Source organism: Anabrus simplex, chromosome 1, assembly GCF_040414725.1.
Source record: "Anabrus simplex isolate iqAnaSimp1 chromosome 1, ASM4041472v1, whole genome shotgun sequence".
In the NCBI taxonomy this organism is placed as follows: Eukaryota; Metazoa; Arthropoda; class Insecta; order Orthoptera; family Tettigoniidae; genus Anabrus; species Anabrus simplex.
The window spans coordinates 406,063,141-406,087,436 of NC_090265.1; the positions used below are offsets into that span (position 1 = coordinate 406,063,141).

The 24,296-nt window shown below is 35.4% G+C and overlaps 1 protein-coding gene across 1 annotated transcript in view; it reads right to left on the minus strand.

The window, feature by feature from the left end:
• Window positions 1–491: 491 nt before the first annotated feature.
• Window positions 492–24,296, minus strand: part of Paf-AHalpha (Platelet-activating factor acetylhydrolase alpha) — a 35,860-nt gene continuing 12,055 nt past the window's right edge. Inside the window, exon 4 of the mRNA XM_067135057.2 lies at window positions 492–5,766. Coding sequence (XP_066991158.1) covers window positions 5,482–5,766 — 285 coding nt within the window. The 3' untranslated portion in view covers window positions 492–5,481. The remainder of the gene's footprint in view (window positions 5,767–24,296) is intronic.

The window sequence follows — 24,296 nt, forward strand, 5'->3', positions numbered from 1 at the left end:
GACTGTGATCGCCAACTCACACTCCCAAGTTGAGAGCCCCTGGTCCCCCATAACAATGAATAATAAAAACATTACCACAATCAATTAGATAAAACATAAAACCCTCACGTCTAACAGTTGCAATCCTAAATGCAGGGGGCAGAATACTGTATTATTCATTTCCTAGATTTTACATAAACTAAAGGGCATGTGATGACCATGAATGCATGATAATGATTGTACCCTAAAACTCTTTTTCCTCAAGGAAAAGTAGCAAGTGATCCTCTCCAACACATAACCATTTACAACATGCAGGAGATGCATCTGAGGGAGAGAGTTCTGAGCCTGTTACTTTTAATGGATTATGCTAATTAGCCCCTTACAGATTCCATCATTCAGCACCATCTAACAGACCATGAAGGATGAATGGTAAATAACATTTCTAATCCTCAAAATATCTCTCAGAAGAATGTACAAACTAGGTATCACAAAAATAAACCAGCTTTTCACATCAAAATTGGAATGTATTTACAAGCACAAATTAATATATTACAAAACTTAAATCAAAAATGGAATTGTAAAAAAATGACTGAATTCTTAGAATACAATTTCCATAACATCAAAATAAAAAACAATACACTTAAAAACAAAGGCAATGAGAATCTGTAAACATAATATTCTCATATTATGGTGTAGATACTACTGATGGAAACATTTTGTCATTTCACACAGAAACACACAACTATATGCTTTCAAGATCATGGAATGGATAATCTCACAATGGGATGATTAAATGCTAACTAGGATAAATCATGCCATCAAATTATGCAATACAATCGAGACCTGTGATCAATTAATTGGTTGTACTTTCTTTCAAAGTATTATTTTTTTGTATAAATATACGTTAAAAAATTCAATACAGACCACAGTATCATAAATAATATTTATATCAACAACTATATGGTAAGCACAGATGGCAAGAAGAGGAAGGTGAAAACAGGGAAATGTTATATATAAAATAAATATATACACAACCAGAATGAGTGTAATATAATGTACAAATCAGTTAAGTGAGTGGAACAGTTAAACCTGTGGTTTGTTACACAAAGCTTAAAAATAATTCTGACAAAGGATAACATCAACAAGGCCCACAGTTCAGGAATCTTATGAATTTTACTCAGTACATTGACTTCCGAAAAATTTATCAACAATACAGTAATAAATGAATGTGCCAAGAAGATATTCAGTTAAGTAACTTTGCACTTACATGAATAATTAGTCATGAAATATTAGTACTCGTGTGATGTTGCAGTGTTTGCATATTACTCCTGAAACCTATCGTCTAACTTTCCATCCTTACACATCTTCAAAATCAACATCTAACCTTTCTTATCCAACATATAGTAGATCTGAAGAAATTAAGCAACTACAAGCTGCTGTAATAGATATCTAAGAATTATATTAAAATAAGTTCAAACTGAAGTACATCAAAATCACTATTACTTCTGCAGAAGATAAATTATACACATCTTCAATACTACTTCCTATCTGAGTAAGTTCCATCTATCATTGTTAATTTCACACATGCTTTGTAGACTTAACACCAGAATTCTCTGATTCAGCTGATATCATTTTAATTTTTAGTACAATATTTGCCATACAAATAGCAGAAATCTGATGCTTTCAACGAAAAATTACTTCTAATTTGCTGACTGGCAAGTTTGTCTTAAAACGAGGAGATACTAAGAAAAATTAAAACTATACATGAACTCTTCATAACAAATCTCTTACATTTTGTTGTTGTTGCTGCAGTTGTTTAGATGAGAGCAATGAACATAATAAACATTATCTTTGTTCTATGACCGTTAAGTCTTTTATACTGACGCATGCTACAGTTTATATAAATGACTAAGATGCTCGAATTAAAGAGAAAGCAAGGTAACAATATCACATTCACCATGTGCTAACATCAGGAACTTTGAATATAACTTAAGCCACTTAAGTACACATTCTCAATTTTATGAAGCACTCCTCCATTCAAATCTTATACGCGTGATCATTTCGGACTCACAATTTGTGGTAGAGAGATCAGTAGGACATACACAGAATCAGTCTGAACATCCTGTAATTGAAATCCTCACACGCAATTGAAATATATAACGAGTTATGGTCCCTTCTATACCATACAGCTGCACATACTTTATCACACAAAGAAGCTGGTTATGAATAGAGCATATTTATAACAACAAAGCTAATGATTCAGCATTAATTAGCACCACTCACTCAAATTCTAGAAAATCACAGTATACAAAAGCCTTACAAAGAAGCGGTACACTACTTACAAACTGAATACATAATGCACATGTATGCTTGACTGATATATTAAATACTTACAAAAGAAAAGTTTGGAATAATATTCAGAATGCATAAAGGGACTGAAGGATTAGCTGGGAGAGGAATTCAATTAAACAAAATAGAAAGGTAAACTAGAACCTCTCAAAATAATAAACCCAAATGGCAGTTCATGATCTGACTTCAAAACAAGTCATAAGAACAACAATAACTATAAACAGTATAAAGAAGAGGAAACGATGAAACCTAACAGTACAAGCAGAAATACCAACAGAGATAAACACTTCTTCGAGCACTTTTGTGCAGCTATTACAATCAAATCTTCGCTTAACTCTCTTCAATACATTGTCACAGTACTACGCTGCGACCCCCTGCAATTCCGATACAGATTTGAAGTACTATACAGTACAGAGATAATAAGGCATGTCACACTCATATCAAGACGATCAACTGCGGAGGATAAATTAGTACGTAACACGTTGGTGCACTGTGGTAAAAGTTTTGCCAAAATATAACTACTCATCAATTGTAGTTATACTGTACCCATTTTGGCATCATATCTAAATGTGCATACATGTTTACATCCACTGCATATTCAACAGAAAACAGAAGTTGTAATCAAACAAAAAGAATGTAATGGGGACTCTGGAAATTGTCAATATTTTTCTACAACTTTACTATCATCCTGACATTCCCAATCCAAATAATTGTTCAGTTCATAGTGTACAACAATATATACAACTTAGCATACTATGATAAAATCCACATTAAACTTGGATCTTGCTCAAAAGGTATTTGCACCATCACGTCATGATCACCCCCTACTTACTTTTCCACAATGAAGTATGTTTAAATACAACTAAGTTAAATTTCCCCCTAATCAAAGAAAAGGGGGCAGTGGGTGAAGATAAATGAAGCTGTCAAGAACTCATTCATGGCAAAGTTCTGAATACAATTTAAACATATTACTGTATCAATAATTAGATACCTCATCAGAATAATGATGCATAATCCATTCTTTTTTTTTACAAGACCACGTAGAGGCAGAAAAACCTTGCATATCCCATTCGTGTTAGTGCTATGGTGGCAGAATATAAAAATACTAAGTACAGTATGCAGGATATCATGAAGCTCTGAAGATGATAGTTCCTAAAATAATATTGTATATGATCAAGAAGATGGCAGCCATAAACAGAATTTCTGGACCATGCAGATCAATAATCATTTAAATAAAGAAAGTCACTGATAGCTAAATATACAGAAGTAGAAGGCTGAGGAAAATGAAATGTTGAGAGGAACAGTGGGAATATGGAATATCATAATAGCACCAGGGAAGAAGCCTCCAAACAAAGAAAGTGTATAAATGTTGCATATCCAATTAGAACAGTATTTTATCTGCAATTTATGTTCCTTAACCTCTATTGATGATGAAGAAAAAGAATATGAGTATCAAAATGAGAGTAAAAAACATCAAGAAATGATCACTCTAAGAATAAGTGGAAATATGATAATGAGACATCTTGACCAAGTAACCCATTTGTTACTAAGAACATGGGTAGGGCATATTTTCTACATTTTTCAGTCCTGGAGCAAACTGTGAAGAAAGATGTATATTACAAAATTACATCAGGAATGTGGCTCCAGATCTTCCAACAACCTTACTGTCCTTCAATTACAAAATGGACACAACATACTCGAGTACAACTGAACCTATAAGGGTAAAAAATATATAGGTATGAACCTCTCCAAACAACTGTCTCACAATCAGTAAGGCGAAAAAAAGGCCGAACTAATAGCCACGTGTGACAATCTGGAATCTCAATATAAAGAATTCTACATGAACTTAAAAGTGTAGGGGCACTGGTCCTTTCAATGTTACTGCTGGCAAATAAGTGTTTATTCATTTCATTTCAATGGAAAAATAACCTTTACATTTTTAATATGATTTACGTAGTAGAAAGAAAATGTTTGTAATGTTATTTTATATTAGTTAATATATAATATTTATAATATGTTCATATGATTTAGATATACTGTGACAAATTATTAATAGTACAGTACACTTGAAACACTGGAGTTGGATATGCACCATACTTATAATTTTGAGGTTTATTATATACCGGTATTCTAATTTACTGTATAAAATGACATGCTGGCTTACTGTCACCTGCTGTCCTAGAATAATTGTATTACTATGTTGCAAGATAGGATATTTAAAAACTAGATAATTCTAAATATTGGTTGTAACAAGTAAAACAGTAGTAATTAAACAACTTTAAATTATTTTTAAGCTTATTTGTGGGTAAATACTAAATTGTGTTAATGATACTGTCTCCTGTAAAGTAGATAAAAAGGATTATGCAATGTTATTCTGAGGAGGTATTCAATTATACCATGAACATCTCAAATTTTCTCAAGAATCCCTAATTATAAGAAGATATTTTATTACATAGCTTTTATGAGAAACAGTACAGTAGTTCCATTGAAAAAAAAGGGGCAAATAGCATTTTAATGCCAGAATGATGCAGTGGAAGTAATCAGACTAGATCAACATATTTGGTTCTGTAGGGTAATTATATAATAATTAACATTACTTGATCTTCTTGCAATATGCAGTTAGATATATATAGCAAAATAATTTAAGAACATGGTATATTTATGTTGTTTCAACAAAGAAACATTTCATTAATGATATTCTGTCTTGTCAAGTTCAAATAACCATAAATTATTTTCTCCTAAATGGAAGCATGAATATACTTCAGCACTGAAGCAAAACTTACAGGCCAACATTTAATGAACAGTACAAACAGGAAATATAGCATATGTTTTTATTTTGGACACACACAGTTACTACTGATGACAATGCAAGGTGACTTCTGACAGAAAATAAATATACGGCTGTCCTAGAATAATTGTATTACTACGCTGCATTGCAGGATATTTAAAAACTAGCTAATTCTAAATATTGGTTGCAATGAGTAAATTACTGCCATGTACAAATTTGTATACTTTGATTTTATTTACTATTGCAATGTATGCAAAATTCCAAGTTCAACTTCTATTTAATAAGGAAAAAGTTCCCTTTCAGTTTATGACAGAATATCATTTATAAAATGATTTATGTGGCACTCTGCAGTCTGTCTAGCAAGTTCACTCTGCCAGAATAAGATTCTCCTCTTCTTTCTGTCCCTCACTGAGAAGCTGCAACAGGAGTTCATATACAGGTTCAAAAGCTTTACGATAACCAGCATTAGTAAGATGAAGATAATCGTACATGTCGTGATGGCTTATGGATCCGTCTGCTTGAACCATGCCCTTGTCTATCACGACAGTCTCACATCGGGGCATAGCCATTAGCTCTGAAATAAGCAGTTTGTTTACTTTACTATTACGCTCCCTCAGGGGATTTGGATGTTGTCCTCTAGGAAGCAGTGTCTGGAACAATCAAACCAAATGCCTAAACAGAAACTGACTTATAAAACAAGTTGTCATATCTTCATTAAATTAACACCATGACAACTGATTGTACATGTACATACACATGTTCATCTTTACTAATATTGTAAAGAGAGAAAGTTTTTCAAGTTTGTCTGCATATGGAGTGTAACCTTGGGATCCACTTAACTATTTAAATAATTATTCACTATCAGGAAGGTTATCATAGGCTATTTATAATTAGATAGCTTATCTAGGGAACAAGTAGTTTAAAGAGAAAGTAAAACCAGTCAGAAAAATTGTGCATCTGGTACCTTAAAATTGAATACATTGCCTGAACTGTTAGTCCTATTAAAATGTACTTAGAATTCAATTTTCTACAAAAAGAAAACCATTCTTCCTAGCTCCCAGAGCAGTTTTCAAGGGAAAAGTACACTTCCGTCTTTTGATGCTCTAACAGATAAAAACTAAAACAACAGGTAAACAAGCAAATATGCAGGATCTGGAATTAAATTTCCAAGAAAAATGTGTCTTCTTCATAACTGTAGCAGTTTGCCACATAATTGAGATTTTGTGTGTTGGGGAGCATTTTAACCATAGGTGAAAATTGTTATTGGTATTCATTAGTGGTGCAAGTCCAACAGTCATTATACTTTTCATTCTCTGAGAGAAAGTTAAGGTGGAAGGGATAATGAAAGAAATTGTGAAGCAAGCCAAAAGAAATAAATGTGTTGGATCCTTAAAGGAGAATACACTGCCTAATCTGTTAGAAGTTCAAGTGATGTTTCCTGGCTGTGGAAAGTGACACACTAAATTGATGTTGAAGCCGAGGAGAAAAATGAAACATGGCAAAGAGGTTGATCAGTGGTAAGTTATTATTGGACTGCAGACTATTGTGACCAAAAATGTTCAAAATCCGACTTCCAATATTGACTTTAAAGCAGCCAAAGCTGTGAAAAAATATTACTTTGGATTTAAAACTGAAAAGACAGTAAAATTATTCTTTAAAAGGATTAAAATGAAGGCATATGAAAGGTTTTGCCGGTGTTTTAAAGTATAACAACCAAAAATGCTAAGATCTTACATCTGGTAACTAGTGACCTAAGTAGTAAAACAATTACTGAGTAAATTGGCTATGCAGTTCAGGTCGCTTGCATTCAGGAGATGGTGCGTTTGCAAGCCACTGTCACCAACCCTGAAGACAGTTTCCTGTGGTTTCCCATTTTCACACCGGTCAAGTGCTGGGGCTATACTTTAATAAAGACTTTATTATGATTATTATTATTAAAATCATTATTAAATGACATAAATAAACTAAGAATGGTTGCTGGCACGAACAGATGGGAACAATGATAGGAGGGTGCTCGGAATGAGGATGTAAAGGCTCAGTTAGGAATGAACTTGAAGAATGAAGCTGGCTTCAGTGACGGGATCATGTGAGACAAATGGAAGACGACAGGTTGTCTAGGAGAGTGATGGACGTGGACATGGAAAATAAGTGAAGCAGAGGGGGTTCAACGTGACAATTATTTAAAGATAAAAGTAGAGAAGTAAATGAGATCACAAAGCCAGTTGTAAACAGAGGAGTATGGAGGCACATACTTAATTCACAGAGGCATATATAACAAAGATGGATGTATATAATAGGAGTATACTATTATTTTACCTCTTACATTCTTTGTACGTTTGAACAAAGTCAATAAAAAACTGAAAGAAAAAAACTGTAATTTTACAACTTTAAAATACTGCACAATTGCTATATGTACTGGGTAACATACTACATTATCGCACACATAATATAACTAGTGTGACATGTTTCTGGAACTTACTACAGTATATGATTAAATGCAACTTAATAGCAAAGGTTACTTGAAACTATCTAATAAAATCTAATTACATTCTGACATCTATTTGGATAAAACACAGGCATAAACATGATTTTGAGAACTATACTGTATTTCCTGAATCTTACAACATTCTATCATGAAAATAAATGTACATTTGTTAAAGTTTGACTTCTATGAAAAAGCAGAACTATGAAAATGATGTTTGATGAGGTAAGAATACCACAAGCAACTTACTTTTTTTTTTTTTTTTTGCTAGTTACTTTATGTCACACCAACACAGATAGGTCTTATGGCGACAATGGGATAAGAGTGGGAAGGAAGCGGCCGTGGTCTTAATTAAGGTACAGCCCCAGCATTTGCCTGGTGTGAAAATGGAAAACCACAGAAAACCATCTTCAGGGCTGCCGACAGTGGGGTTCGAACCCCCCATCCCCCGGATGCAAGCTCACAGGCGCGCGCCCCTAACCGCATGGCCAACTCGTCCGGTGATCTTACTTTTAAAAGTAGGCTATAACACCAAGGAAATTAAAATTTATCATTAGGATTCATAATGTTCTTATTTTTTTCCAATATTAAGACAATATTCTCCATACAAAATTTGTCAATCTAGGTCACATTCTGAATAATAATAATAATAATAATAATAATAATAATAATAATAATAATAATAATAATAATAATGCTCTTACATCCAACTCACTACTATTTTTGTTTTCGGAGAGGCTTAGGTGCTGGAATTTTAGCCCACAACATTCTTTTACATACTAGTAAATTTGCTGACATGAGGCTGGCGTATTTGAGTGCATTCAAGTACCACCAGACTGTGCCAAGTTCAAACCCGCCAATTTGAGCTCAGAAGGCCTCACATATTCTGAAAAATTGATGCTCAAGTTCCTCATAAACTTTCATTTTTAAACTTTCAGGGCCTTGTGGACAGGATATCTCATGGGCACTGCTGTCAATACTGAAATACTGTTGGAAACATCAAAGGAAGGTTTTAAATGTGCTTTTTATTATTGGGATGTCCTCTCTTCAAAGGACATATGGAAAGCCCAAGCTCAGAGTAACAAGTGAAGACCTCGACAACAACTATGGTGGAGGTACTCTGGTCCTGCGTAGGTGGCAGATGAGGCAGCCTAGTACTCAGGTCTGGTCAGAGTAAACAATTTTTGAATTTAGGGGCAAATATCAGTTCTGATGACTGAGTGACTCCCAAGATAAGGAGTCCCCTCTCCATCAAGCCAATGGCCTTCTTGGAGGGCACATGAGCAGATCAGAGCACCCTATTGCTCTTGGAAAGAAATATCTATCTTTTTCTTTGCTTTACGGTGCACTGACACAGATAGTTCTTATGGTGACTATGGGATAGGAAAGGGCTAGGAGTGAGAAGGAAGTGGCTATGGCCTTAATTACGATACAGCCCCAGGGTTTGCCTGGTGTGAAAATGGGAAACCACGGAAAACCATCTTCAGGTCTGCCGACAGTGGGGTTCGAACCCACTATCTCCCGGATGCAAGCTCAAAGCTGTGCAACAATGTAAAATATACTGGAGTAATGACCCCACTCAGATCTCAGGAGAGTGATACAAGAGAAGATAAAGAACAAACCCTACAGAATAGGGAAATAGAATGCAAGGACCTTGAAGAAGTATGGTGAACTAGAGAATGTCAAGAATAAAATGAAGCAATTAAAACTGGAGGCATCAGATTCATACTGACAAAGCAACTAGGACATCAGTAGTCATGGGATAATCGAATACTTTTAATAATCAAAAAACACCAATCGATTATTTAAATAATTGAACATTTAATCAAATAAAATAACTGAATGAGTTTCAAACATCATTCAGTTGTATTGCAGAGAATAATCAGATGCGTGATTACCTAGTTTTTGGTTTAAGCGAGTCAAGTGGATAATCAATTAAATAAGGGAATAGATGAACTCTTACAAAAAAATAACAATAGCCATTTTTTTCAAATGAATTTCCAAATGCTGAAAAGAAATGAGTGAAAGAACTCTCTTAATCTTTAAAATCTCTAAAATGAAGTTCCTTATTAAAGTAAATGCCATCATCTGACCACACAATGGAAGTAAGCGCCAGTACAACCAACTGACAATTTCTTTTAACTAGCAGCAGGAAATATGCCGGGTGTCCACAATTAAACTGATAGTGGTCAGCATGGCACAGCATGGGCTGTAATGATTTTCATTTTTCTTTGAGGAGATGACCCCTTGTGAGCCTGTTAGATGTACAATGACATCTGCACATTACAGGGCCCTCCTTGTGCAACATGTAATTCCAGCTTTGCAAAAACACAACTGTGACCACACTGTTATTTTCACGCATTATGGGGAAACACTCATGTCACTCCCCAGGTGAAAGATTTGCTGTGAGAAACCTTCAGTGATAACTGCACCATCTCTAGGCATTTTCCAGATGCGTAATCTTCAATATCCCCCCGATCTAAATCTATGTGGCTTCTGGTTGTGGGGATATTTGAAGGATCGTGTCTATCAGGGACGTATCCGGTCTCTGCCTGATCTGAAGGCTAGCATACAACAACATGCCACTCTGATTTCACCCGATATGCTGTGGGCAACTGTCGACCATGCCATGTTACAGATGCAGCATGTTGTTGAATTAGAAGGCCATTCAAATGTATATAAAACACTTTCCCGCCTTGTCAATACTTCACATATTTTATTATACCTAATTCCCATACATGTTTCGAGAGCCAATTACTCTCTTCCTCAGCGGTGCCAAAACAACAATAATCTTTGGACTTGGTACATTGTAAAAGATATACTTATCAACACAACAATTATATATAAAAATCTTGAAATTGTTAAAATATTTCTTTGTGTTTCAACTTTTACTTACTTACTATGTCATTTTATTAGTTCCAAGTCTTGCCACCAGCTAAAAATATGGCATTGCAAGCAGACAGAACGTTCAATTTTCCATAACTCTGATGTATTCTTTAAAATAGAAATTTCGAATCATAAATGGATATGTATTAAATTAGTCAACTATATGCTAAAATTTTAAATCTTCTCTGCTCTTTGAACTTACGTCCTTATTTGCATCTAGAAAGAACTAAATTGTTTCTTTGTGTCTAAATTTACATTTACTTTTTCATTTAATAAAAACACTTGAAACAGATTTATTTTTATAATAAATAAATAACTCGTATTAAGTCAGTCACTATGTTGAACTTAAAATATTTCTGCTCTCTTCTTGAAAATTTCTCCCTTCCTTAAGTTCTAAAAAAGAAAAACATTATACTTAAATTTCCTATCCGTAATTCCATTACCTTATTTATTCCAACAATTGTTCCTTAACTTACTGCTATATTTCTGAGACCTCTCATATAAATCGGAAATTCCTCCTCTTGATCCCGTTCAACCAGGCTAGCCATCTTAACCGTCCAATTCCTTTAAAATACACCACCAACAAACCAACTTTATATATAACTGTTGTGTTGATAAGTATATCTGTTACAATGTACCAAGTCCAAAGATTATTGATGTTTTGGCACCGCTGAGGAAGAGAGTAACTGGCTCTTGAAACATGTACGGGAATTAGGTATAATAAAATATGTAAAGTATTGACAAGGCTTTTTATAGAAATTTGAATATAAGTCAATACGGGCAAGAATAACCAACATGGTGAAAATAATCAATTGGAAGGCCATATCGAACAGTGTTTGTAACCACAAATACCAACAAACATGCCAGAACCACCGTTATCATGGGCTTGCTCGTTCTTGCCTTTTTCTACGACCCTACCACTGCTTACAGCACCATATTTTCGCCTGGTGGCAAGACTTGGAACTAATACTTTTTTCGGCATTCATGAGCTCACTGCTTAGTTACCATATCTATGAAATTTTAGACTCCTACGATCATTACAGCCCGTGCTTTGCTGCACTGAACACTGTCAGTTTAATTGTGGACTTGCAGTACTTTAATTCTGTGTCGAAGTAAAATATATATATAGTAGCCTAGCTTTAAGATCACAGCAAAATATTTTGATACCCATTTACCAATTTTGTACAGAAGTGGCCACCCTGTCTCTGCACCCACCGACCAATCGAGCAGAGGGCCTATGGCCATGGCTCTCCCATGGCTCTACACCTCTGCATTTGGGCGATGGAGAGGAGCTGGTCCCTACCATCAGCTGCCCTGAGATTGATTTTTTGTGGTTTTCCATTTTCCTGCACAAAGGCAAATGCCAGGACAGATACTTTCATAGGCCACAGCCGCTCTCCCTTTATCCTTCTCCGCATCACCTTCACCGTAACAAACCTCCTGGTCTGAGAAAGGGTGTCACCCTCTAAGAGGAATGAAACCTTGAGTAGTTACTTACATTATAGGTTATAAACTATAAGCGGAAATAGGTAGTTTAACAATTTGTGTTCATTTAATTAAGTTTCAACTGTGTGTACAAAAGCGCTGTTATTTCAGAAATTTATAGAGTTTATTTACGACAGCTTTATGATATAATTTCATCTGAAATTGTATATAGTAATTTTTACTGTTTCTGTGAATTTGTATAACAGGATTTCTGTTCCTTTGATTCCTATTTGTTTTAAATTTCATATATATTTTAACAAGTAATTCATTTATGTTTGGGAAACCAAAGGCAGGATGTAGGATATTTACACATATTAAAAAAATTAAAAATGTTTGTAACATTTTGTAATGGGCTGCTTAAATAACGGCAAAATAAGTGTAAGAGAGGGCCGTAAGCACTATCTTTGCCACATACAATGGAATAAATAAATAAATAAATAAATAAATAAATAAATAAATATATACTTTTGGAATGATTTTCTGCAGTATAAATTCTTTCTAAGTTCTTAAGTTCAAAATTCAACTTTATCCTATTCCAAAATTGGGAGAGAAAGTTACAGTAAAATTTCAAGTGATTAAAGAATCTCTTAGAATGAGTCATAAAGCCAAGCTTCCAGTTTTACGTGGCTTTCACTCTTGTAACTACTAGCCACAGGACATTATATTTTACGTAGACTCCCAGAGTTACGAGTAAAACCAATATGCAATGACTGCCTTTGTGAGAAGGCAGTGATTAAGTCACTGAGCTCCCTCAATCAATCAATTTCAGTCAATTAATTTACAAATTATTTTCTTGACACTAGGACAAATAGTTACTACAATACTTCAATTATTCCTAAGAAACTGTTCATCAAATGTCTCATTTGATTGTTTCAGCAGAATCGCTCATTCAGCTATAGCTTATAAATCTCATGTTTATTCCGTATTGGCTCAACACAACTAAGGTTAAGTTAAGAGTAAGTATTGGAAGGTGGGAACTTACTCTTAACTTAACCTTAGTTCATTCAGCTATAAGCGAATGAATGTTGAAATAATTGCTTTTTATTTGATTAATTCAAAAGCATTCATTATTCGATTGCCCCATTTATTCAAATGGAGTTTTGAATGAATAATTTAAAAAATAATCAAATAAAATGAAATAAACGATTAAGCAATTATTTTGTAATTGGTTATCCCATCACTAGATAGCGAGTGTAAGGTATTTGGGGATAAAGTGAAAGAATACTGCTCATACAGTTAAAAACAGAACCTGGAGATAAAGTACTAATCTCGATGTGTATGCTCACATCTGCACACATGGATGAAGTAGTGAAAGAAGTGTATGAATAACTGGAAGAAGTGTTGTTAAAACTTACGAATGAAGAAAATCTCACAATCCTAGGAGACATGAATGAAGCTGTTGTAGATTCATTGAGTTTTGTCAAAGTTGCTCGCTTGTAGTTACAAATACATCTGAACAATACCAGAAAATGGCAACAAATATCAACTAGTTTATATAAAGGACAGATAATGTTATCGCAATAAAGTAAAATCAAGTAAGAACAACCCAGGAGCTGATGTTGATTCTGATCATAACCTTGTGCTAATGGCAACCCAACTAAAACTTAAGAAGAGAAGAGTAAAAAAGTACCTCACTAAAACAGAACTTATATGAAGTAGAGAAAGACAGTCAAAGCCACTGAGAGGTTTAAGGAAGAAACTAATGACAAAATTGATCCCGACGGACTGACTGGAAATAACACGAGTGAGAAATGGGAAGAAATCAAGACACGAATAACAGATGTGCGGACAAATGTGTTGGAAAAGACAACCTACAAGTACCGGTACAAGACATTCTGAGACTGATGACCATTATACCAGATGGCCAAAAGAAAGGGAAATCATGTGGAATACAAGAAACTAAGAAATAAAATTCACCAAGAAACAAAAACAGCAAAAGAAGAATAGATTGAAACTAATGCAAAGAATTTACCGAGATAAATTTTTCAGAAGCTCACAGGCAGTTCCAAAGGAGGATAAAGTATAAGAAGAGATGTGGTAGTTAAAAGATGGTGAAAACATGTACAAGATCTGTACGAAGGGCAACTAGAAGATAGCTTACTTCAAAAAGAAAAAAATCAAACTGAACAAGATAAATTTGGACCCGCTATACTTAGGGACTATGTCTGACTAGGAAACAACAATGTTATGGTAGTGGAGTAGACTAGTACAACCAACAACTCAACACCGAGTGTTAGGCAGTGGAAGGTTCCAGGCAGAGGAACTCTTCCAGGAGGGCATGTTGATCCCAAATGGAGGAAATGCGACTTAAATCCAACAACGAAAATGTCTGTTCTTCAGCGTCTGTTCAACAGCGTCTGATTTCCAGGTGAGGAGCAACTGATAGTGAAGTCTTTTCTCAGGGAGTTATAGGCACAGCTTAAACAGCGAAAACGGCCACAGTACTTTGGTGTGGAGAGCAACGAGAAACTACCACACTATTTCTCGACAGACCTTAAAATCAAGAAGTAAGTATAAATAACGAACTAATCGATACTTTATTAATGCCTCAGGCAAACTGAATAAAATTAAAACTTACAGGACATGTTTCGACCACTTAGTGGTCCTCTTCAGCTGTATAAATAAAGAACTGGAAAGAAAAACATTATGACAATAAGCACAAATAAAAGTTCTTTGGAGACTCCTTTGATAAAAATGGAGGTCATCAGAATAGGTCATCTTGCCTCTCGTTCTTGTTTGGAAAAGATGTTTATTCTGTGCTGTCTAGAGGGTCTGACTTTGAGCGCGACCTGGTGAAGTAACGATGTGATACAGTTTGACAGTTCATGGAAAGCTCTGGAGAGAAGGGAGTAGAGTTTTATCGTCATCTAAAATAACATGTGAGGGAAGGAGGGAGATTGGGCTGTGCTTCTGCGATGTCGTGTTTGATTATATCTCTTGTTCGTCTAGTCTGTTTCATGTCTACCCATTCTAAGTATTTGCTAATATTCTCATATAAAATGTTTTTATGCTCGTTGTTTTCGTTGAGATTCTCTTCACCGTTTTCCAATTTATCAAGAACGATGTGGATGTTTTCTAGGTTGTTCATAAGATTACCTTTATTAATCATACAGATAATTTGAAAAAAGGAACTTTCTTTAATTCGTCAACAGGCTCTACATAATGGTTTCAGTTTGAAATTCATCAATAAAATCATCACTAAATGCAAATACCAACAACAAATTAAACAGCATTCAAAAGAAAAAGGATATGTAAAATTCACCTTTAATAACCCGAAGATTTACGAAATCACCAACTTATTCAAGAAACACAATACCACGGTAGCCATCTCTACAAACAACAACACTAAACATAGATTCTTTAGTCATAATAAAGCTAATAAACTTAAAGATGACGAATTCCAGGAATCGGGTATTTATAAGCTGACTTGTGCTCAATGTAAAAAAACTTACGTGGGACAATCTGGAAGGAACTTCTCAATTAGATATCAAGAACACGTCAATGCTGAAAGATACAAAAGATTCTCTGCCATGGGATCCCATATGAAGGAGTCCAACCACAAATTCACCAATATAAAACAGGACCTTCAAATTATCTGTATGATTAATAAAGGTAATCTTATGAACAACCTAGAAAACATCCACATCGTTCTTGATAAATTGGAAAACGGTGAAGAGAATCTCAACGAAAACAACGAGCATAAAAACATCTTATATGAGAATATTAGCAAATACTTAGAATGGGTAGACATGAAACAGACTAGACGAACAAGAGATATAATCAAACACGACATCGCAGAAGCACAGCCCAATCTCCCTCCTCCCTCACATGTTATTTTAGATGATGATAAAACTCTACTTCCCTTCTCTCCAGAGCTTTCCATGAATTGTCAAACTGTATCACATCGTTACTTCATCAGGTCGCGCTCAAAGTCAGACCCTCTAAACAGCGCAGAATAAACATCTTTTCCAAACAAGAACGAGAGGCAAGATGACCTATTCTGATGACCTCCATTTTTATCAAAGGAGTCTCCAAAGAACTTTTATTTGTGCTTATTGTCATAATGTTTTTCTTTCCAGTTCTTTATTTATACAGCTGAAGAGGACCACTAAGTGGTCGAAACATGTCCTGTAAGTTTTAATTTTATTCAATTTGCCTAAGGCATTAATAAAGTATCGATTAGGTGGTTATTTATACTTCTTGATTAAACAGCGATACGGTCATGAAATGGACAACTTGTAAGACCTTAAAATGTCAGGGGGCACTTCGAATCTCCACGAAGAACAATCAGCAACAACACAAAATTAAGACACAGTCTCAAGTCTGTAGATTTACCAACTTGTAAAAGAACTCCCATTGAACACTGAAGGTAGTTAGGTTGGCATAAAACCAATAACATTGTTTATTTTTTATTTTACTTTTCACAGATTGTTCCGGCCACTTCAAGAGCATATTTAACACTTATCAGCCTTTCTGGATTTCCTGTACTACTTTATTTGGTAGAAAATGCCCTTCTTCACTCTTCAAACCACTTTGCACCAGTTCTTCTCATCCTTTCCTGAAATTCCTTTATCCTGTTCCTAAACTTCTTTCTTGATCTCAGAGGCTCTGGTCAGATCCACCTTCACTGCAATTTCCCATAGAGTGGAACATTTCCAAGTCATAAGAAGGTCAAGAAATCTGTGTCAATTTACGAGAGATAACCGCAAAACATCAAACAGAGCTCCCTCATAACAAGCGAGAGCTTTCCAAATTCAGAATATAGAGTATAGCTCTGCATTTGAATTCGAGCGATATTCACCATCAGAATTTTGATGTGGGCAGAGGTTCTTTCCGGGGAATTTCCTCTCTTTTATGTGGAACTTCTCTATCTCACCATGATGAGTGAGGGCCTGTTGTTTATTTTCCTTTTATAATGGTATTCTCTTCATTAGATCAATGCGCCTGATGATTATTGCTTTAGCTAACTGACTTCTAGCAATAGCAAAATCTAAGTAGCAAATGCTTGAAGAAAAAGCAAAAGCTAGAGTATGAATGTTAAAAATAGGATTTTACTTGCAATTTCTAGCAAAAGGTAGCAATTGCTTCATGAACGCAGTACCGTAGTCAGCAGTTTCGGTTCCTGTCTTTTGGAAAGGCCATAGTCAAAAATTGCCGACAGCACAACAACTTCATGAAGTTTTGCATTGTCAATAGGCCTAGTCATTCTTGTTAACTTCTGATTGTTGACTAGTCACAGCTGCCTTCATTTGGGCCAAAAACATGAATCTAAAAGCAAATCTAGTGGCTCCGGAAATGAACGTGAGTTTGATAACAATAAATTTGTAATGATGTTAAGAGAACACAATATTTTATTCAGCAAATCTCAGCTTCCTGCAGTGAAAAAAAAGAAATCTCATAGGAAAAATTTTCAAAATATATGAAGAGCAATTTGGAGAAATGTGCAATGCAAAACAAATTTGTAAGAAAATCAGGAATTCGAAAATAGAAGTTAAACAAATTCAACATGAATACTACAGGGACAAGATGTTTCTGGAGCTATTGGACTGTCATAATAACCCCACCTTTAGTAAAATTCCATGCAAATACATTTCCGTTCATACTTTGCAATAACTTTAATACCATTATTTCACCAAATTAGTTTGTATTCTAAGTTGCTAATACCCATTATTTTACGAGCTGTATCTGTGGGATCTATGTCCTCTGTATCGCCCTCTGTGGATTACTAGAGAAAGAGGAAATGAAGGATATGACAACAAGTGAATTGCAGCACCTCCTTATACTTGAACAACTGGAGTTACTTTGCATGCAGCAGGATGAAATTTTTATGCGCAGATGCAGTAAAAGTGATATTACAAAAGAAGGGGACTTTGCTTACAAATGCATGAGCACATATTGCATTTTGCAAAACAAGCTGATTATAAAACAATTATTTTGTCTCACTCTTCGATAATGAACTAGGAAAATTTCTGTAATTATCTCACTCTAAGATAACAATTAGAAAATTTAAAAACATTTCTGAAATTTTGTCTCTCTTTTTAGCACCTAAATCACTAAGCACCTTTACTGTAATGTAGCATTCCTCTAAACCTTGCTCTCCCTATCCATTTGAATAGGGGAAGTCTGAATCATTTATATGTTTTGCAATATTGTGGGGCACAGCACAACAAACTATCATTTCCAGAATATTATGGATCTGTACATTCAGAAACCTTGATTTCCACTGCCTCCAAAAAACTTTTCAATAATAACCCGCTCCTTGCAGAACATGCTGTTGTAGCATCTTTGTTGCTTGGTACTGATTGGTAAATCCACAGGAAGGAGAACAGTAGAAAGAACAAGACATGTGGATGGAGGATGTGAAGGCTGTCTTTTCTTTTTTTAATGGGAAGGAAGTGACTGTGGCTCTAATTAAGGTACAGCCCCAGCAATTGCCTGGTATGAAAATGGGGAAATCATGAAAAAAATCTTCAGGGCTGCTGACAATGGGGTTCGAACCCAGTATCTCCTGAATGCAAGCTGACAACTACATGATCCAAACCACATAGCCACTTGGTCTGTGGATATGATAATGCAAGGTTGCAGAAGAAAATATGGGCCACTATCTCAAAGCAGACCAAGGTTCTCAGAGGGTTATATTGCTATTGGCTTTACGTCATACTGACACAGATAGGTCTTATGGTGACAATGGGATAGGAAAGGGCTAGGGCTGAGAAGGAAGCAGCCGTGGCCTTAATTACAGTACAGCCTCAGCATTTGCCTGGCATGAAAATGGGAAACCACGGAAAACCATCTTCAAGGCTGCCGAGAGTGGGGTTCGAACCCACTATCTCCCGAATACTGGATACTGGCCGCACTTAAGCGACTGCAGCTATCGAGCTCAGTCAGAGGTTTATAAAACCAAGAGGTAAGCTAACTGGTAGTACATGAAGATGCAATAGTATTTCTACTACAGCACTTCAACTATATTCATATTAAATTACACTTTTAAAACAAAAGAGAATTCTACACATTAAGTCATTCAAATCTTAGGTAATGCTTGATAAAGCTCTCGGATAGTGGGTGCCAATTCAATATTGTGATGAATGCTGGGAAAAGTTATGGTAAATTCATGTTGTATGTTGAATTATTGACTTCTCATCAGTATACTTGTTGAGCGAAGCAAGGTACAAGAGGTGGATTTTGTATAGGGGAATGCGTGTGTCGTCATCATCATCATCATCATCATCATCATCATCATCATCATCATCATCATCTACTACTGGTTTTATCACACCCTGAAAAGGTTGCAGATACAAACTGCATAGATTCAGCCATTTTTACAGGTGGATATCCTTCCTGACACCAACTCTAAGTGGAGGAATGTATTCACTATTGTGTTTTTCTGTGGTGGTTAATAGAGTAGTGTGGTGTGTTGCGTGCATATAAGGAGGAATATATTGGGACAAATAAACACCCAGTTCCGAGTCAGAATAATTTACTACATGCAGTTATAATTCCCAACCCAGCCTGAAATCAAACCCGGGACCATCTGAACTCCTGCTGACCATTCAGTCAAGGAGTTGGACAGTGCATAGCCCGCTGCAATGAAATTTAAGCCTCGGCAGTTCGCCGGATCTTATGGGAGCTAATGAATGAGAGTTGTTCTGTTTCTAGTCGCTAGGAGCTCTGATTTCTATATAAATAAAACTGTAATGACCGTAGGTCTGTACCTTGCCTATTTTGGCGAAATTTCTGTACAGTTATCCGTTTCAGATATAATAATGACCATCTGCATTTTTTTAGCTTTGGTGTTTGTTTGTCTATAACTTGAAAATTACTGAATATATTTCTACCAAACTTCATATTTAGAATCCACCTGTTCTTGTGTAGGTTCTAGGGCCAGTACTGTTTCTAAATCCTTAAACTGACTGGGGGTTTATATGAAACCGAAACCATGATTTTGCACTCCCACAAAATATACGCAACTAAACTTAATGAAAATCAACCTGCCTTAATGGAAATCAATTTCTAAACTTTTTTCTCATGTGCATCATTTTGATACAAGGATTAATAAGGGAGATATCATTAACGGACTGTTTTTCAGTACAAGTCCTACCGAACTTAACTCAAGAATGGGTGCGTGTAAAGCGTATTTCTTATAACTTGAAAACTACTGAAGATATTTCAACCAAACTTCATATTTAGCATCCACCTGTCCAAAGGTAGGTTTTAAAGTCCATACCATTTCAAATTTCCGGAATGGGTTGGGGGTTTATATGGTACTGAAACAGTGATTTTACTCTCCCACAATATATTCAAAACCAACCTAACTGGAAATCGACCAACCTTGATGGAAATCCATTTCTTAAACTTTTTTTTCTCATGTGCATTTTTTCGACAAGAAGATTAATAAGGGAGATATCATGAACGTTCGGCTTTGCAGGCTAAGTCCAGCGGACACAGCCCAAAAGGTGTTGTACTTGGAGCAGATTCCTTTTCTTCTTCTTCTATGACCGCATAGGATCACTTTAGTCGGTCCATCGTTCAGGTCTCTTTGAAGGGATTGTTCAGGCTTTGTGGTCCTCCCAGTACTTCTTCAGACACTCCGATCTTCGCGTCCTTTCTTTGGTTGAAAATATGCGTGTTGTTGGTTTGTTTCGTGTAAGGGTAAAGTGGAGGTTTGTATTCTTGAGTTTTGTACTGAATTATATCTTATTTGTGGTGTCTTCTCTTGTAAGGCTTATTTCCTTCAGATCCTTTCTTACTTCTCTGATCCATTTATATCCTGTTGTGGTATTTTTTGAGACGAGATTGTGTTGTACTAGTTGTTTCAGAAGTCTTGAATACTGCATCCTCATGATATGCCCTAAGAATCCCAGTCTCCTTGTAATGGGTTCTAGCTCTCTGTACACGATTTTGTTAGGTATTATCCGCCACTGTCCATCTTTCTGGTATTTTTTGTTGATGCAGGTTCTTCCAATCCTCCTTTAAATTTGCTGAAGTCTGTCAGTCTTTGATTATTCAGGTGAAAAGGTGTTTCTGCTGCATATGTAGCTTCCAGTTTTATAACTGTGTTGTAGTGTTTTATTTTTGCATTTATTATTTATTTACATTTTATGGCCTTCATTAGACCACTCTAGCCAACTTTATACAAAGAAGTTTTCAGTTTCCTGTTAGCCCAGTACTTCTTCATTCTCTCTGATCTTATACTCCTTTCTTCATCGGAAATCACCCGTCCTATTGTCTGTTTGTTGATTCTGATTTGCAGTCTGCTTTGCTTGTCTGTGAGTTTCTTGGTTTTGTCAGTTTTGTTTCTTAGGTCCTCCACTGTAATTTGTAGTTATCCATATCTTCCTTGATTTCTGTAATCCACTTAATGTTGCACTTACTATTCCATAATTTTTCTACTATTCTCCTGATGATCCTGTTTTCTGGTGTCCTGATTAGATGTCCAAAAAATGAAATGCGTTTCTTCCTGATTGTGCTCATTACTGGTTCTATTTCCTTGTAGACTGTTTCATTACAAAGCTACTCTCCAGTGTCCATCTTTTTGGTATGATTTATTGATGCATGTTCTAATTATTCTTCTCTCTATCTTGAGTATTTTGTCTATTTGTGCAGTATTAGTTGTTTCGAAGGTGGTTTCGCTTGCGTATATTATTTCTGGTTGAGGACTGTTTTGTTAATGTTTCAATTTTGTTGCTATTGACAGCCCCTTTTTGTCGTAGGTATTCTTGGTGACATATTGTGCTCTGGTCAGTTTATTTATTCTGTTATGCCATGCTGGCTTTTCATTGAGGTTATATGTTATGATTTCTCCCAGATATTTAAATTTATCTACAATTTTGATTTCTTGGTTTCCTATGGCAATTTTGTTTATGAGTGGTGGGTCAGTAAACATGATTACTGTCTTTTCAAAAGATATTCCAAGACCAATTTTCTGTGCTATTTTCTGTAGTGATATAACTTGTTATCTGGTTTCCTGAATATTGTTGGACAAGAGCAAGGTCATCGGCAAATCCTAGGCAATTTAAACTTATGTTGTCTTTGGGTCTTCCAATCCGGATGTTCTTTGGGTTACTCTTGTACCATTCCCTCATTATATATTCCAAGGCACAGTTGAACAGCAGTGGTGACAAGCAATCTCCTTGTCTTAAGCCTGTTTTTATAATGAATGGCTCAGAGAATTCCCCTCTGAACTTGACTTTTGATTTAGTGTTGGTTAAGGTGAGTTCTATCAATTTCATTAATTTTGGATAGAGCCCAAAATTTCTTAAAATTTTCAACATTGAAGGTCTATGGATACAGTCGTAAGCTTTTTTAAAGTCCACGAAGGTTATTGCAAGAGGTTTGTTTTGCTTCTTGTAATATGCTATGGCTAATTTGAAAGTGATGATTTGTTCTGCACAGCTTCTCCAAGGTTTTATTGATAAACATTTCTTTTTGTAGATATCCCATGTTAATTTTTGTGCTTTAGCTAATCTATTTGTTCTTGTTTGGATTGAGATTTTTCATTTAGGTTATGTTTTATTACTTCTCCAAGATATTTAAATTTACTATTTTGATTTTATTACCATTCATGGTAACTTGGTTTTTGGGGCATATTTCTGTTTTTTTCAAATGATATTTTGAGGCCAATTTTATTTGCAATGTTTTGAAGTTCTGATATCTGGGTTTTTGCTTCTTTTATGTCCACTGTTAGTAATGCTAAATCGTCAGTGAAACCCAGGCAATTTGTTTTGATTTTTCGGCCAATCTTTATCCCTCATTACCATTTCTAGAGCACAATTAAGTAATAGTGGTGAGAGCCCATCTCCTTGCCGTAGTCCAGTTTTAATTTAAATGAGTGATGTTTCACCCCTAAACTTCACTTTTGATTTGGTGATAGTGAGTCAACTTTATCATGTTTATTAATCTGGGGTGTAGTCCAAGGTGTCTTAAAATTTTAAACAGAGATGCTCTATGGATGCAATCGTAAGCTTTCTGAAATCTACAAATGTTATCAGAATATCTCTGTTTCTTCTCCTGTTATAGTCCATTATCAACTTAAGACGCATGATCTGATCAGGACAGCTCCTCCAAGGTCTGAAACCTAATTGATATTCTCTTAGTTCTTTCTCAAGTTGTAAACTTATCCTATTAAGGATGATTACTGAAAATATTTTGTATGTCTAGGAGTAAGATTCCCCTGTAGTTATTAGGGTTGGTTTTGTCTCCTTTCTTGTGCAGTGGGTGAATGAGGACTGTTGTCCAGTGTTCTGGCAGATCTTCTTTAATCCAGATAGTTGATGGAGGGCAACTATTAATGATCTTCTTGCATATTTCCAGATTTCTGCAAAGGTCTGATCTTCTCCTGGCACTTTGTAGTTTTTTAATTTATTCAGTGCTTGGTAGACTTCCTTTATTGTTGGGGGGGATTGATGTTTTCTGGTGGTGTTTTTATTGGGGTGTTGGTGTCCAAATGAAGGAGTTCTGTAGGTTCCTCACAATTTAGAAGCTTTTGAAATATTTAGCCAGAATTTCTGCATTGTCTTTATTGTTATGAGCCAGCTTACCATTTTCATCCTTCATCAGTAGGGTTGGGGTTCATATTTTTGGAGCTGTTTTCTGAAGGTTTTGTAGTAGTCCCTTGATTGAGTTTTATTGAATTCTTCTTCAATTAATTGCAGTGTTTCCTTATGATGCTGTCTTTTTATTCTTAAGATTTGGGTAGCTTTTCTCTGTTTTACTAGATTTTGATAGGATATTTTTGATTTTTGGGACTGATGTAATAGCCATGCCTGATGTATTTTCTTCACTGTTTCATCACATTCACTGTTCCACCATTCCTTATCTATCTATATAAATAAAATTGTAACTACCGTGTGTCTGTGCATTGACTATTTTGGCAAAATTTTCGTACAGCTATCCGTTTAAGGGGTAATAATGACCATCTGCATATTTTTTAGCTATAGTTTTCTGAAAGTCCTAAATTTTACCCCCTCGCCCAAAATCAAGATTGCAGCACAATCTGCCAGACAAGCTAGAAAATTGAAATTAGGCAAAATTATACATATTAGCCTGTAACCGACAGAAAACTTCCAAAATCTTTATATTTTTCACTTTTTATCCCCGAAGAATATTGAAATATGGAGGCAATTTTAATGACGGTGCAGACCCTTGTTTTGAGGTATTTCGCGGCTAAACGGTAAATCGTATCACAAAACGGATGGCACAATCCCAGTTCAATTTGGAGTGATCTACAACTTTAGTCCTGTGACGTTTCGTTGTATCTCTATTCCTTATATGTTAAGTTTGGCTCTATTTCTCGATTACACCTACATTTTGCTCTTTGTACACGTATAA